This window comes from Tachyglossus aculeatus, chromosome 20 (genome assembly GCF_015852505.1).
Source record: "Tachyglossus aculeatus isolate mTacAcu1 chromosome 20, mTacAcu1.pri, whole genome shotgun sequence".
NCBI lineage: Eukaryota > Metazoa > Chordata > Mammalia > Monotremata > Tachyglossidae > Tachyglossus > Tachyglossus aculeatus.
Genome location: NC_052085.1, coordinates 28,368,062 through 28,383,560, shown reverse-complemented (window position 1 = coordinate 28,383,560; position 15,499 = coordinate 28,368,062). Strand labels below are relative to the sequence as shown.

Sequence of the window (15,499 nt, the reverse complement as noted above, 5' to 3'; positions counted from 1 at the left end):
TTCCATCTATTTCCGTTTTGTTGCCCTGGAGATTTTGACCTAATGTGCAATATACGTCAATTCCATTGACTATAATCCAGAGGTTTAAAGGAAAACAATCTATAAAATACTGCTTCTCAAATGTTGTCTGTGAGATAAGCCCATAATATAAAAAGAACATGAGAAAAGACGAATCGCAGAATCCGAGAGCAAGATCGGACATCAGATAATCAGCCTCCTGGAGAGATGAAATCTGAACTATTCAAAATAGATGCTTTTTATAATAGTAATGATAATGATATCTGCTAAGCACTTCCTATGTGCTAGCACTTCCCTGTACAAAGAATGGGGGTAGATACAGTATAACCAGGCTTCTAGACTGTGAGCCCACTGTTGGGTAGGGACTGTCTCTATATGTTGCCAACTTGTACTTCCCAAGCGCTTAGTACAGTGCTCTGCACACAGTAAGTGCTCAATAAATACGATTGATTGATTGATTGATACAGTCTCTGTCCCACAGAGAAGCAGCATGGCCTAGTGGATAGAGCAGGGGCCTGGGAGAAGGCCTGGGGTTTTAATCCCAGCTCTACCACTTCTCTGCTGAGTGATCTTGAGCAAGTCACTTCACTTCTCTGGGACTCAGTTACCTCATCTGTAAAATGGGGATTAGGACTGTGAGTCCCATCTGGGACAGGGATTGTGTCCAACCTAATTTACTTGGATTCATCGCAGCACTTAGTACACTGCCTGGAACATAATAATAATAATGATGATGGTATTTGCTAAGCGCTTACTATGTGCAAAGCACTGTTCCAGGTGCCGGGGGATACAAGGTGATCAGGTTGTCCCACAAGGGGTTCACAATCTCAATCCCCATTTTACAAATGAGGTAACTGAGGCACAGGGAAGTCAAGTGGCTTGCCCAAAGTCACATAGCTGACAAGTGGTGGAGTCAGGATTAGAACCCATGACCTATGACTTCCAAGCCCGCGCTCTTTCCACTGAGCCACGCTGCTTCTCATAGTAAGTGCTTAACAAATACCACGAGCATTATTATTATTATTATTAGATGGGGCTCACAGTAATAATCCCCAAGATGAGGTAACTTGCCCAAAGCCACACAGCAGGTAAGTAGGAGAGTCAGGATTAGAACTCAGATTCACCTGACACCCAGACCCATGCTCTAGCCACTAAGATATGGCTTCTCGGCGCAGTCCCACACATGCTAAATCCCCAGACAGAATTAGGCCAAAAACATAACAAGTTAAGAGGAATTTCCCTTCCCCTGGCCCTTAGGATCTAACATTACCATCAGCACAGACTTGCCTTAATAATAATAATGAATAATAATTGCGGTATTTGTTAAGCACTTACTACGTGCCAGGCACTTGTCTAAGCGCTGGGGTGGATACAAATCTTAGACCCAAATGGGATGTGGGGGATTTTTATCTTTGGTCTGTGAAAGAAGCCAGCTTCAGCCATATAAACTCATTGGGATCCATGCAGGGATCTGTCTCAGCTCCTTCATGAGATATCAAAAAACACCTTGAAACAATCATGTCAACTAAAGTTCTGCAATAATGTCAGCCAATTCCTCGATAAAAATCACATTTGTTGAAGGATAGGAAACATGACATCTTGGCAAACATGGTGAATGAAATTTAAATACAATTTCACCCATTTTGTCATGCAATCGCTTAGATTATATTCATAATGCTCACTGATTTTTTTCAAAATGAAAAGCCATCAGAAAGCAAACCAGAGTTTCTCAACGTTCATCTTTTCTGGACCACTATTTGGAAATTACATGCTCATGGCCTGTCTGATAATAATAATAATAATAACAACAACAATAATAATAATAATAATGGTATTCGTTAAGCGATTACAAGCCCTTATAAGTTAATCAGTTGATAAAGTCCCAGTCTACAACAGACTCAGGGTTTAAGACTTTTGTGAGCTTCCTAGCCACTGTTTCAGGCAATTTTCTTCACCCCATTTTGAATATGGGGAAAGTGAATTATTAGAGTAGCTAAGGAATTTGCTGTCAAAGCATTTCAAGGAGGATCGCTCCATTCTGTTGAAAGAAAACTGGATGTGAGTATCACAACTGGAAAAATTCACTCTAGTTTTCTCAACACGATTATCCTGGGATTAAAGAGCAGTTAATTATTCCCTGTTCCCCTTATCCTGGGATGGGGGGGCTGGGGCTCTGTTAAATGGTCATACCTAAACCAGCACTTAGCACAGTGTAAGTGCTTAATACCATTATTAATAATGAGATATGGGTCCAGATCCTTCCAACAAGGAATAATTCAGTTCTCTGTTGCGTCCAGGTTTCACCAAAGAACCTGTTCCCCACAGGGGGTAAAAAATCAGGACTTGGTCCAAGGTTTCCAAAGCTGCTTTGAGCTCACCAGAAGAAAACCATAATCTAAAGACATCTCCAGCTTCATCCTTTTGATGTTTGCACCTAGAAGACGGTGAACCTGATAAGGCTCCCAACACTCAAGGCTTGACCACCCTAAAGTATGTAAGCTCCTGGAGGGCAGGAACCACTATCTTTTCTATTTGTGGAATGTTTCCAAGCACTTCTAGATGGTAAACTCCTTGTGGGCAGGGAATGTCACTGTTTACTGTTGCACTTTACTTTCCCAAGCGCTTAGTACAGTGCTCTGCCCACAGTAAGCACTCAGTAAGTATGATTGAATTAACTTAGCACGTTTTTATTACTCTATCTTACTTGTACATATTTACTATTCTATTTATTTTGTTAATGCTGTGCATTTAGCTTTAATTCTATTTGTTCTGATGACTTGACACCTGTTCACAGGTTTTGTTTTGTTGTCTGTCTCCCCCTTCTTGACTGTGAGCCCGTTGTTGGGTAGGGACCGTCTCTATATGTTGCCAACTTGTACTTCCCAAGTGCTTAGTACAGTGCTCTGCACACAGTAAGTGCTCAATAAATATGATTGATTGAAATGCTCTGGCAGAGCTACTGATGACGGTGATAATGATGATGCTGAAGAGTAGGAGGAGCTGAATATTTGATACTGATTTTCCAGGATCAGAGAACGGCACTGAGACAGGCTCATCTGACACTTGCCAAAGCCAGTGCCAAGAGGATTTGGGAGCCAGTGAAAGGCATAGTCGATAGAGCACCGTCCTGAGAGTCAGAAGGTCATGGTTTCTAATCCTGACTCCGCCATTTGTCTGTTGTGTGACCTTAGGCAAGTCACTTAACTTCTCTGGGCTTCAGTTACCTCATCCGCAAAATGGGGATTAAAGACTGTGAGCCCCATGTGGGACAGGGACTGTGTCCAACCTGATTATCTTGTAACTACCCCAGTGCTCAGAGCAGTGGCTGGCACATAGTAAGCGCTTAACAAGTATCACAATTATTAACCTGAACTCTGGAAATGAACTTGGTTAACCATCTATGGTTTACTTCCCCTCCCCCACATCCCTTTAATGTTAAAGTTTGGAGAACTTCTTCAGGCCAAAAATTCCAAAGTAAACAGTTAGTCAGTCAATCGCATTTACTGAGTGTGTGCAGAGCACTGTACTAAGCACCTGGGAGAGTACAATATAACAATATAACAGACACATTCCCTGTCCACAATGAGCTTACGGCCTAGAGGGTGGAGACAGTAATATAAATAAATAAAATTACAGACATATAAATAAAAAGAAAGCCACCCATCATTATAGCTACCTCCAAGTTCACCACACCTCGTGATCAATCGTATGTATTGAGCACTTACTTTGTGCAGAGCACTGTACTAAGCGCTTGGGAGAGTACAATAAAACAGAGTTGGTAAACATGTTCCCTGCCCACAAGGAGTGTTATGATGAATTGTCAGAGACATCCTCAAAGTTTCAGTGTCTTAACGATTCCAGGGGAAATAAACTATATAAATTTAAGAGGACAAAAGAAACTTCACAGCCATTACCCACACTCTATCAGTCTTGCAGTTCCATCAAAAACTACTATCCTTTAGCCCAACACCCACGGAATCAAGGAAGGGGTTGATGACAGGACCATTTAGTAGTTCTCATTAATGACCTGCCTATTGATATATTTCTTTTTTCCATTTAGCCTGGTTAAAACAGGTACATAAAAGGTAATTTAAAGCACTACAAAAGCAACACTAGGATAAAGGAACGACTTCGGGTGGTATTGGCACATTCCAATGCTTCAGGAGTTATTTTATGAAAATAGGAACTTGATGGACAATATTCTTCTTGGATGGTTCTTTTCAGGGAGAAAGCACCATATACCTGTCTTCACTGGGCCTAATTAATTTAAGGAGGGGCTGGCTTTTTCACCCTTTCCTCAGTATAAATCATGGCCATATCAACGCTTGGATAGTCTTAGCTGTGGATAGATTACATGGGAAAAATAATCAACATAAAAAATGACATTCATTTTTTATCCAAAACATGACATTCCATGCACTCAGACATTCACTTTAAGATCGAGAACTGAAGAATTATAGTCTTCTGTTGAAAGGTATGAGCACTAAATGGGCCACAGTAATTTGTCATTAGAAAGAAGTCATAGGATACTTGAAAGCACATTAGGCCAGATACCAACATCCCTGAGATTTCAGTTAATAGCCTTTTCAAGTATAGGGGGGAAAAAGATTAATTCTTACCCACGATCATAAAAGGAATGTCCCAGATAAGCCTTTAATGGGTTGCATGACCTTATGCAAAGAAATGTGCTTTTTCCTTTTCACAGGAGACCAGGATGAAACATGCAACTGTGACTGCAGTTTGCTTCCTAAAAGCCAAAATGGAAAAGTTCTCATGGTCCCAGGACAGGGTGATCACCAGAGGAGTCTGAGGGTAGCCAAATTTTTGTATCTCTCCCTCCTCGCCCTTTCTGGAACCCAAACTATGAGGACAAATATCAAGCCATTAACCACAAGGTATGGGTTTCCTTTCACCGCAAAAGTGGAACACAGTAGGAGGGCCAATAGTAAGAGAGAATATATCTTTTCCGTCAGGCAGCTGTATGAACTTGGACAACTCATGTAACTTCTCTGGGCCTCAGCTTCCTCATCTGTAAAATGGAGATTCAGTACTAACAGCAATAATTGTGGTATTTGTTAAGTGTTTACTATATGTCAAGTGCTGGGATAGATACAAGATAATCAGGCTACATGGGGCTCACAGTCTCAGTAGGAGAGAAAACAGTTCTTGAAATTCCTCTAGTCTGTAAGCTTGTTGTGGACAGAGAATGTAACTGTTTATTGTTGCATTGTACTTTCCCAAGCACTTTATATACTGCTCTGCACACAGTAAGCGCTCAATAAAAACAATTGAATAAATGAATTCCCATTTTGCAGATGAAGGAACTGAGGCACACAGAAGTGAAGTGACTTGCCCAAGGTCAGATAGCAGACAAGTAGTCAAGCTGGGATTAGAACCTAGTGCCATGCTCTTTCCATTAAACCATTAAATACCTCCTATCCTCAGGCTGTGAGCCCCATGAGGGTCAGGGACTATGTCCAACCTGATCATCTAGTACCTATTGCAGTGCTTAGTACAGTGCTTGGCATAAAGGAAGCACTTAACAATACCACTATTATCATTCTAAGTTCCTTGAGGGTGGGGGCTCATGGCTACTAACACTACTTGGCTCTCCCAAGAGTTGAGGACACTTCTTCACCCATGACCAGCATTCAATAAATGCTATTGATTGAGAGAACTATAAAACGAGAGAATTACAGTAATTAACAATAGCCAACTCAATCTCCTCCCTAACCCATCCCTCTTTCCCTCCACTCCCAATATAGAAAAAGTATTTGCTAATGCTACTGAAATCCTAGCTCCCAGGATGAGGCATATTTTTCCGTTTGGAATTCATTAATGGAGACTAGTCTTATGTTTTGCTTTTCCTTCTTTTCCTAATGGTATTTGTTAAGCACTTACTATGGGCCAGCCACAGTACTACTCAGCTATAAGAACCAAAATGTTTATTAGAGCTCTGAATGGATACAGATTTAAGTCTCTCCTTCACACCGTGATGACCAACCTAAGTGGGCTCCCAGAGGGGAAAGTAAGTAAAGGGTATCTCTAACCATGAGGATGGATGTCCAGAAGGGTGATCATCATGGGGTTCCTCTAAACATCCCACTGTCAGAGGCAGAAACCTCAACTGAATGGGCCATTAATCTAACCCAGAAATAGCATTGCTTATGTTCATCTTTACTCTCTCCTGCTCCGCCACTTTTCTGCTGTGTGACCTTGGGTAGGACTCATCACTTCTCTGTGTCTCAGTTTCCTTAACTGTAAAATAGGGATTCAATACCTAATCCCCCTCTGACTTAGACTGTGAGCCCCATGTGGGACAGGGACTGTGCCCGACCTGATTAACTTGTATCTACCCCAGAGCTTAGAATAGTTCTTGACACCTAGTAAGTGCTTAAGAAATAACATAATTATTAATTATTATTAAGTCCTTCCATTTTAATCCATCAGTGGCACGTACTGAGCAATTACTGTGTGTACAGCACTGTATTAAATGCTTGGGACAACACACCAGACAACAGTGCTTGGGACTACACAACAGAGCCAGCATACGCATTATCTTCCCCCAAGGAACTCAGTGCCCAGATGGGGAGCCAGACACTATTAGAAATCATTTATGAATTACATATGCAGATTATAAAGGAAGCCCTCATTATATCACATACTGGGGAAAATGTCTTTCTCCAAGAAATCACCCTCTCCCATTTCAACCCAGCTGTGCAGCTCACCTCCTCAAAGTACCGCAGGCAGGTTAAAAAGGCCAAGAAAGAGTAGCTTCTGAGTATCTAAAACATATTTCAAATAAGGTCCAGGATTCCAGAAAGTTATTTTCAGAATGAACACCTCAGAAGAAGTCTACATATGGATAAGCAATTAACTCCAAAGTACCCTGTGAACTCAAAACAAATGCCAAGGCTATCAACTGCCAACATATTACACATAAAAAATGAGTAATTTGTGAATTTTGTGAAATACACTTGCCATCTCGGGGAAGACATGCAAATTAGTTATCCCAAAATCAGGTGTCTAGGGGAGTTATTCTGAATATCAGGAGGGCAATTCAGGTTGACATTTTTGCAGTGGAAAACCAAATAGTACTGATGTGTCTTCCTACAGGATGTGAATAATCATCCAGTCCCTCTCACATGGAGCGCTTGTGAGGATAAATCAACTTCAAAAATGATGACTGACTAGATTTCACCCCCTTCCAACCAGCTCCCAGCTCCACAGCACTTGTGTACATATCTGTAATTTATTTATTGATATCAATGTCCCTCTCCCCCTCTAGACTATAAACTCACTGTGGGCAGGGAAGGTGTCTTTTATATTGTATCCTCCCAAGCACTTAGTAGAGAGCTCTGCACACAGTAAGCCCTCAATAAATATGATTGAATGACTCACTAGCCATCTCGGTAACTACTGTGGTCTTTACCACTCACATTAGCTGGCTACTTTCAGGATTCCTGTTGAGCCTTCCCACAGCACAAGATGATGGTTGGGTACTTAGTACAGTGCTCTGCGCCCAATAAGCACTCAATGAATACTATTGCAGTATTTAGTGAATGCTTACTGGGTGCACAGGACTGGACTTAGAGCTTGGGAGAGTAAAAGGCAAAGAAGTATGTAGACATGATCCATGCCCAGAAGGGGCTTATGGACTAGAGGGGGAGACAGACATTGAAATAAATTATTCATTCAATTGTATTTATTGAGCACTTACTGTGTGCAGAACACTGTACTAAGCGCTTGGGAGAGTACAACAATGAACGGAATTCCCTGCCCACAATGGTTATTGTTAAAAGACAAATGGATATATACACATAGGTGCAAAGACAATAAATTGGTGCAGATGCCATTTCCCTGCTTCTGGCTATGCCCTGGACAGATTTGGGTCTGATGACAGAAAATAGCTCTAAGCTGGTAATTCTTGTTGGCTAAAAAATTCAAAAGAAAAAAAAATCCTTGGGGCGGACGTGGTTGCGGGGGGCGGGAGGGGAGAGAATGTGTGTCTGCCAATATTTGCAGTCATGAAATTTAATCTAAATCAAATAACAGCTGATACTGGAAAGCATGAAAACATCTGAAACATGACTCACCCCATAAATTAGAACAACATATGAAAATGGCTCCCCCAGCAACAAGGCCATTCAGCGCAGAAAGGACAATTCCATTCAACCTTCTAAATTACTCAAGAGGCTTAAGTTCCTCATTCTTGGACACATATCCTAAACTTGCTCTTTTTAAATCCAAGCAACTATACTGCAGTCCTGAAGAAAAAAAACTCAGCTAAAGATTTTTTTCAGCCTCACTCAAAATAATGATAAATGATAATGGTACTTATTAAATGTTGAATATGTGCCAAGCAACTATACTGCAGTCCTAAAAAAAATTCCAGCTAAAGATTATTTTCAACTTAACTCAAAATAATGATAATAATGGTATTTATTAAGTGCATTGTGCTGAGGGCTGGGATACAAAGTATTCTGAATAGACAAAATCCCTGTCACATGTGCAGCTCACAGTCTAAGAGGGAGAGAGAACAAGTATTTTATCCCCATTTTACAGGTGAGAAAACAGAGCAGCGGCATGGCCTAGTGGAAGGAGGAAAGAGCCTGGGAGTCTCAGAGAACTTCATCCTGGCTCCGCCCCATGACTGCTAAATACGATTGATGCTCTGTGACCTTGGGCAAGTCATTTAACTTCTCTGTACCGCAGTTTACTCATCTGCAAAATGGGGATTCAATTCCTGTTCTTCCTCCGACAGACTGAGAGCCCCATTTGGGAACTGACTGTCTAGTATCTACTCCAGTGCTTAGCACATAGTGAGCACTTAAATACCACAATTATTACTATTAGGATTATTGAGGCACAGAAAAGTTAAGGAGCTTGCCTAACATCACACAGCAGATAACTGACAGAGTGAGGATTGACTCTTAGTTCCATATTCCTTCCCCAAGGCCTTATTGCCTTCCCGACATTTCATTTATTTCTCATTTTTGAGTACCCTTCCCCCATTTAAGAAATTTCATGTTCATCTTTCAGAGCTTTGAACCGAGAAAAAAGCATTCCTGAATGCATTTCTCAAGGGATACTGAACTACGGAGCTATCTACTCTCCACACCTTCAAGACCTTATTGAAGGCACATCTCCACCCAGAGGCCTTCCCTGACTAAACCCTCATTTCCTTTTCTCCAACTCCCTTCTGCATCACCTTGATTTACTCCCTTAATTCACCCCCACCCACTCAGCCCCACAGCACTCATGTACATATCTCTAATTTATCTATTTATATCAATGTTTGTTTACCCCTCTAGACTGTAAACTCATTGCGGGCAGGGAACATGTCTGTTATATTGTACTCTTCCGAGCACTTAGTACAATGCTTTGCACAGAGTAAGTGCTCAAATACAATTGATTGAAGGCACTAAGATCTTTGGGCTCCTCTCCCAGCTGTCCACTGGTCATGTTCATTGATCAAAAGTATGAGGGAGACACTGTAGTGAGTGCTGCACTAGCACAAGAAGAGAAGTGGTCAGCAAGGTGAATCCCAGCACTATTTTCAACAACTATTTATTGTACAACCACAAGTGTGTCCCAGCAGAAAGGGCACGGGCCTGGGACTCACTGGATCTTGGTTTTAATCCCGGCTCTGCCACCTGTCTGCTGAATGATTTTGGTCAAGTTGCTTCACTTCTTTGTTTGTTTCCTCATCTATAAAATGGGCCTATTCTCCCCCCAAAATGGAATGTAATCAGAGACTGGATCTGACCTGATTATCTTATATCTATGCCAGCACTTAGTACAGTGCTTGGCACATAGAGAGCATTTAAATACCTCACCCTTACCCTCTGCCTTCCCTATTCCCACTCATTCTCAAGTCCCAGTGATTGTGGCATTCACATGTCCAACCTGGTTTACCCCCTTATTTCTGACAGGTGGGGTGTGGGTGGAGAGGGGACAGAGTTATGGGGTATGTGCTCAGCTGGACCCGGGAACCTCCTCTGTGAATTCCAGGGTCAGCTTTGGTAATGCACACTACCGTGATAAAGAAGAGAAAGGTGGGCAAGTAAGTGAGACTTGACAGCTGTGTTCTACCTCCACCACCTCAAAAATGAGCCCAGCTGAGCAGGAATGTCCATTCTTGAACCATTCCACTCCTTTCTCTAGGTCCACATAGTCATCCTGAAGAGAGAGAGAGAGAGAGAGACAGAGACAGAGAGAGACAGAGAGAGTGAGTGTGCATGCGTGCATGTATGTACGTAAGTGATTCGTATTATTGCCATGAGCTTAGTGGAAAGAACACTATGCTGAAAGACAGGGGACCTAGGTTCCAATCCTGGCTCCGCCACTTGTCCATTGTATGTGACCCTAGGCACATCATTTCACTCCACTGTGCTCAGTTTCCTCATCCATAAAATGGGAATGAAATGCCTGTTCTCCCTTCCCATTAGATTGCAAGCCCCATGTGAGGCAAGGACTGTGCCCAACCTGATTATCTTTTATTTACTCCAGTGTTTACAATAATATTAATGATGTTATTATTATCTCAATCATCTGACATTAATATATTCATCAAGCACTGGGATGGATACAAAATAATTAGTTATTAGTTCTGTACCAGGGCTCACAGACCCAGGAATAGAATGGCATCTCAACCCCATTTTACATATGTAGAAACTGAAGTCCAAAGAAAACCTCATTGGAAAAGAATTATGAAGAAAAGGATTTAAGAAGCAAAATGCTTTAACAACCCTATGAATAATGACAAGCATCAGAAACCTTTGTGAATACTCCCTTCCTGAGTGGAGACTCCCAGTGTATAATGGCTTGGCTTGCTAAAGTATATTCCATCCTATTTCTGCCTTCTGTGGGGGTTTTCCTGTTCTATGTCGCTCCTAGCATCCATTGTTATCCTTTTCATATTGAACTTCCATTTCCCATTCCATTAAAATCTAACAGTCCTAAGACAAAAGATTCACACTATATCATGATCCATTTGAAAACATCACTTTTTGAAGTGCAGCTTTTAAAACAATGCAATCTGCATAAACAGAGTTTCTGCTCCCTAGTATAAGCTCTTTCATTCCACGCACCTAAAATCATAGTTCAAGCTGGAAATCAAAAAGCTATATTCCAAAGTTCAAACACAGCTTTCTGCTAACGTTAACACACACGTGTTGGCCGAGACCCACATTTAACATCTACCTGCTCGAAAAGTTGTCCTTTCCCCCCAGGGTTTTTGTGTGACTGGAATCAGTCCTCAAAGTCACACTGAGGGGAATCTGGGACATGAGAGAGGGAGGAAGGGCATAGGATGAAAGATTTCATTAAGCAAATAATCACTTTTCATTAATCACTTGCTTTTTATGAACAACCATCTTTTCCATTGGCTTTCTTGTTGACAGCTGAAAATCAGAGGTATTGGAGAATGGGCAACTATCCCTAACCCAGGATTATCAAGGGAAGAAAGAACCACACATGATGGGCAATCTTCATAGTATATGAAACACAATCCTACCAAACTTAAAAAAAATTGCTTCTCCAAAACACTAACTTTATTTAATGCAATAAATAATCCCTTGACACTAAACTCTCCTTTCAGGAGCCATGGTACCAAGTTACCTCTCTATTCCATGGACAACATCACCTCCCCTTCAAAGTCCTTTCAAAAACCCACTTCCTCCATGAAGCCCTCCTTGACAGATCCCTCCCACACTGCACTGAGTGCACCATCTGCTACAACTAACTTAACTCATGTACAATTTTAAGCTCATGCATATATGTATATATGTTTGTACATATTTATTACTCTATTTATTTATTTATTTTACTTGTACATATCTATTCTATTTATTTTATTTTGTTAGTATGTTTGGTTTTGTTCTCTGTCTCCCCCTTTCAGACTGTGAGCCCACTGCTGGGTAGGGACTGTCTCTATATGTTGCCAACTTGTACTTCCCAAGCACTTAGTACAGTGCTCTGCACAAAGTAAGTGCTCAATAAATACGATTGATGATGATGATGATTTTCTATTCATGCCCCTGCAGTTTATGTATACTTAAGTTCACATGGTTATGTGTGAATATCTCCCCCTTTAGGCAGAAAGGGACTGGTCTTCCACTTCGGCTTCTCTTATGATTTCCTTTTTGCAGCCAGGAAATGATGCCCATTCAAATGAAGATTCAATAAATACCACTGATGATGCTGAAAAACAGTTTGATGGGGAAAAGGAATTGACAAAAGCACCAGCACTTTTAGATCTTAAGGAGGTTTCTGATCTGCAATCTAAATCCTAGTCATTTATGGAAACCAACTTGAAAAAAGTAAGACCATATAAAGTTGTCCTGTTCTCCCAAATGAACCTCATCTAGACTGCCTACAGTCCCACATCTAATCATTATGATGGTATGCTATGTGCTTGGATAGTAGCAAGATAATTAAATCAGACAAAGTCCCTGTCCCACCTGGGGCTCAGGGTGGGAAAAAGAGGATCAGAAAACAAGTATTTTATCCCCAACTTACTGGTGAGAAAACTGAAGCCCAGAGAAGTTGAGTGACTTGTCCAACGTCACACAACAGGTCGGGAGCAGAACTAGGACTACGAACCACATTTGCTAACTCCCAGCATTGTGTTCTGCCCACCATGCCAGGATGCCTCCTCTCCTCAATAACAGGTAACTGGCTGAAGCAGAAAGTTGGCATTCTAAGTGTCCATCCTTCTGAGCAAGTGCTCTCAACCGACTGCTCAGGAGCACTGAGGACTCACAGTCCTAAAAGAACTTCTCTCCCCAAAGAAACAGCAGCGAGTCCCCTGCCTTTCAACCTCCATCCCTATATAGGAGAGTGTGCTAAATGAAGAAATAAGGGAAAACAAGATTGAGGATGGAATGGAAAGGAGGAAGATAAGAGAGTGAAAAAAGTTGCTCTCCGAGCTGATCTCTGTTAAATCCTCTTTAACCGAAACCCGCAGATCTAAACTATTTGACAACATGGGTAGATTCTGACCAAGCTTTGCAAAGTAGTTCAAGGGAGAATACACACTTTCAGACAGTTCTTCAAAGCCGTCTGTCTCCCTACGCTTCTCTGTGGAAAGATACGAGTCCCTCTATGGTGTCTACTCATTGCCAACAACAAATTATAGCACAAACTATACTCAGTATTTTATTAATCCAGCCAGTACACCTGACCCACGACATTGGGAACCTCCTCAACATCCCATAGCAACTAACACATCCCCCCAAAAGATGCACACATGATGAGAATCGGCCTCATGAGCCAAGAACCCTTCAGGGTCCACACACGCATGCTGGCTAGTCACCATGACTGAAAATGTGTTATGTGTGGGACAGGGTCTGCAGCTGGTCCCACTTCCCAACCCCTGTTACCTTCCTCTTAGTCATTCACTTATTTAACTGAATTTATTGAACATGATTACTATGTGCAGAGTACTTGGGAGAGTATGATAGAACAATAAACAGACACATTCCCAGCCCACAACAAGTGGGGGGAGACAGACATTAATATAAATAAATTATTTCCACAGGACAGATTACATCCTTTGTCCATATCGGGGACCCAGTTTTCCCTCCTGGGTGGGTGCTGAGGAAAATAGGTCTTCATCCCTCCTCACCACACACATCACCCCCACTTCCTGCCATCACCTGCTTGGTCACTCCTTCTCCTCCCCAAAACTGAGGCATTGTGTGCATCACACTTACCCCTAACATCTGGTACAGGTAATAATACTCCGGCCCTTGGTAATAAAGCAGGAAGGTTTTCCAAAAAAGCAGCATGTTGACAGACAGCCAGATGAGCTAAAACAATGATGAGAGAAACAAAAACAAAACAAAACGCAATAAAACATCCGAGTGAGAAGAAACCACATGCCCAAACCAGAACACTTAGGGTTCCTTTCAGTGGAAAGCAGGCAGCAATTAAACCCACAACAGCCCTCAAGCTGAAAACCATTATAAAATATATACTTTTTAAAAGCCGCCAGACTTCACTCTGTCCCCTCCGCCCGGCGGTTAAACTTTGGCTTTGTTTTTAACAGGTCTCCTGGGGTCTCCTCCAAGGTGGTGGACCTGCTTTTTGGGCAGCCAAGTAAAGTCACCCCATCTCCCTGCCTCCCCATAAAATCTCCTGAAGTTAAAACAAAGCCACGGAGAAAAGGAAGAGGTAAAGGGAGGTCTTTGCAAGACAGGCACTTCTTTTCCACCTTTCCCTTCAAACTCCAGGAGGGGAGGGAATATCTGGGCCTTGAGGTGGAGAGAGAGGAGAGGAAGGGGGCTCCCCACAATATTCTGCTCAAAGCTTTTCTTTGTGCCAGCTTAAGAGCAGCCCCCCCACTTCTCACACCCATGCACATGCGTCCCCCTCCCAGAAAGTCGAGGGGGGCTGCCCACCGTCCTACCAGGCAGAGATGTTTAACCCCTTCGTTGGCCCCCCAGCTCCTCCAGGACAGGGCCATGATCCCCCCTCCCCTTCCAAACCCCCAGCAGGAACAGCTGCAGCTTCTGCAGCTGCTTCAATTGTGTGCTCCAGCAGCCTGGAGGAGGAGGAGAAAAGAGGGTCAGAAAAAGCTGCAGCTGGCAGGATTCAAGTCCTCCGATTGCTTCCGTCTGCCGGGGGGGCTCAGCGACCCTCTTCCAGGCCCCCCTGGTCCTCCTGATCCTCTGGTCTACTGGCCCCCAATTCCTTTGTCTAAGGACGCGCAGGCTCTGGATGCATCCAGCCGGGGAAGCCAGGAGTTGCAACAGGAAAAAAAAAAAACAACAACTTGCAACTTAAAAGAAAAAAAAAGTTGCTTTTCCTCTTCTCCCTGAGCAACTTCTCTTTTCCCTGCTGCTCCACCGAGCTTCCCTCTTTGTAGGAGTTGGGGAGAGCAATTGAGAGGCGGAAGGAGTCTTTTGTGTCTAGTTTCCCTCCCCCTAACCCTTTTCGTCCGTCCCCTTTCTCCCCCCTTCCCACCCTTCCAGACCCCCAGCCCCGGGCGAATGGGAAATCCTTCCCTGCATGGAAAGAGCTTTGTGGTCCAAAGCTTCCTCCCACGGGATTCCCAGATTTTTCAAACCAATGTCGTGGTGCCTCACCCCGCTCTACAAAAATTTGTCTTTGGCTCCAGAACTCCCTCCCGTTAATCAATCACTGATAATCAATTAATGGTATTGATTGAGAGTTCACTATGCGCACAGTACTATGGTTCTCGCCCCTGCTGGCACAAATTAGCGTTTTGCTACTACGCTCCATCCCCTGCAGGCAGCTCTGGATCAATCAGTGGTATTGACTGAGCGCTCACTACGTCCCAAACATTGTACTAAGCGCTCGGGAAGGCACTGTAACAGAATTAGTGATAAAACCTACATTCAGAGAAAGCCATTCCTATGACCACAATCCATGCATCCTTCTGAAGTCATGGACGCCCAGCTATCTAGTCACCACCTGTACAGAAGCAGATGATGATGGTATTTGTTAAATTCTT

At 42.7% G+C, this 15,499-nt stretch overlaps 1 protein-coding gene across 2 annotated transcripts in view; it reads right to left on the bottom strand.

Annotated features, from left to right (window-relative positions):
* The window catches only part of NOX4 (NADPH oxidase 4), an 87,880-nt gene extending 73,076 nt beyond the window's left edge, over positions 1–14,804 (bottom strand). The window contains exons 1-2 of one of the 2 annotated variants that reach the window (XM_038761782.1): positions 14,432–14,804; positions 13,737–13,832 (exon numbers count right to left, since the gene is read on the bottom strand). In XM_038761782.1, coding sequence (XP_038617710.1) covers positions 13,737–13,832; positions 14,432–14,488 — 153 coding nt within the window. In that variant the 5' untranslated portion in view covers positions 14,489–14,804. The other variant, XM_038761781.1, reaches the window with a different exon arrangement.
* Between the last annotated feature and the right edge of the window lie 695 nt (positions 14,805–15,499).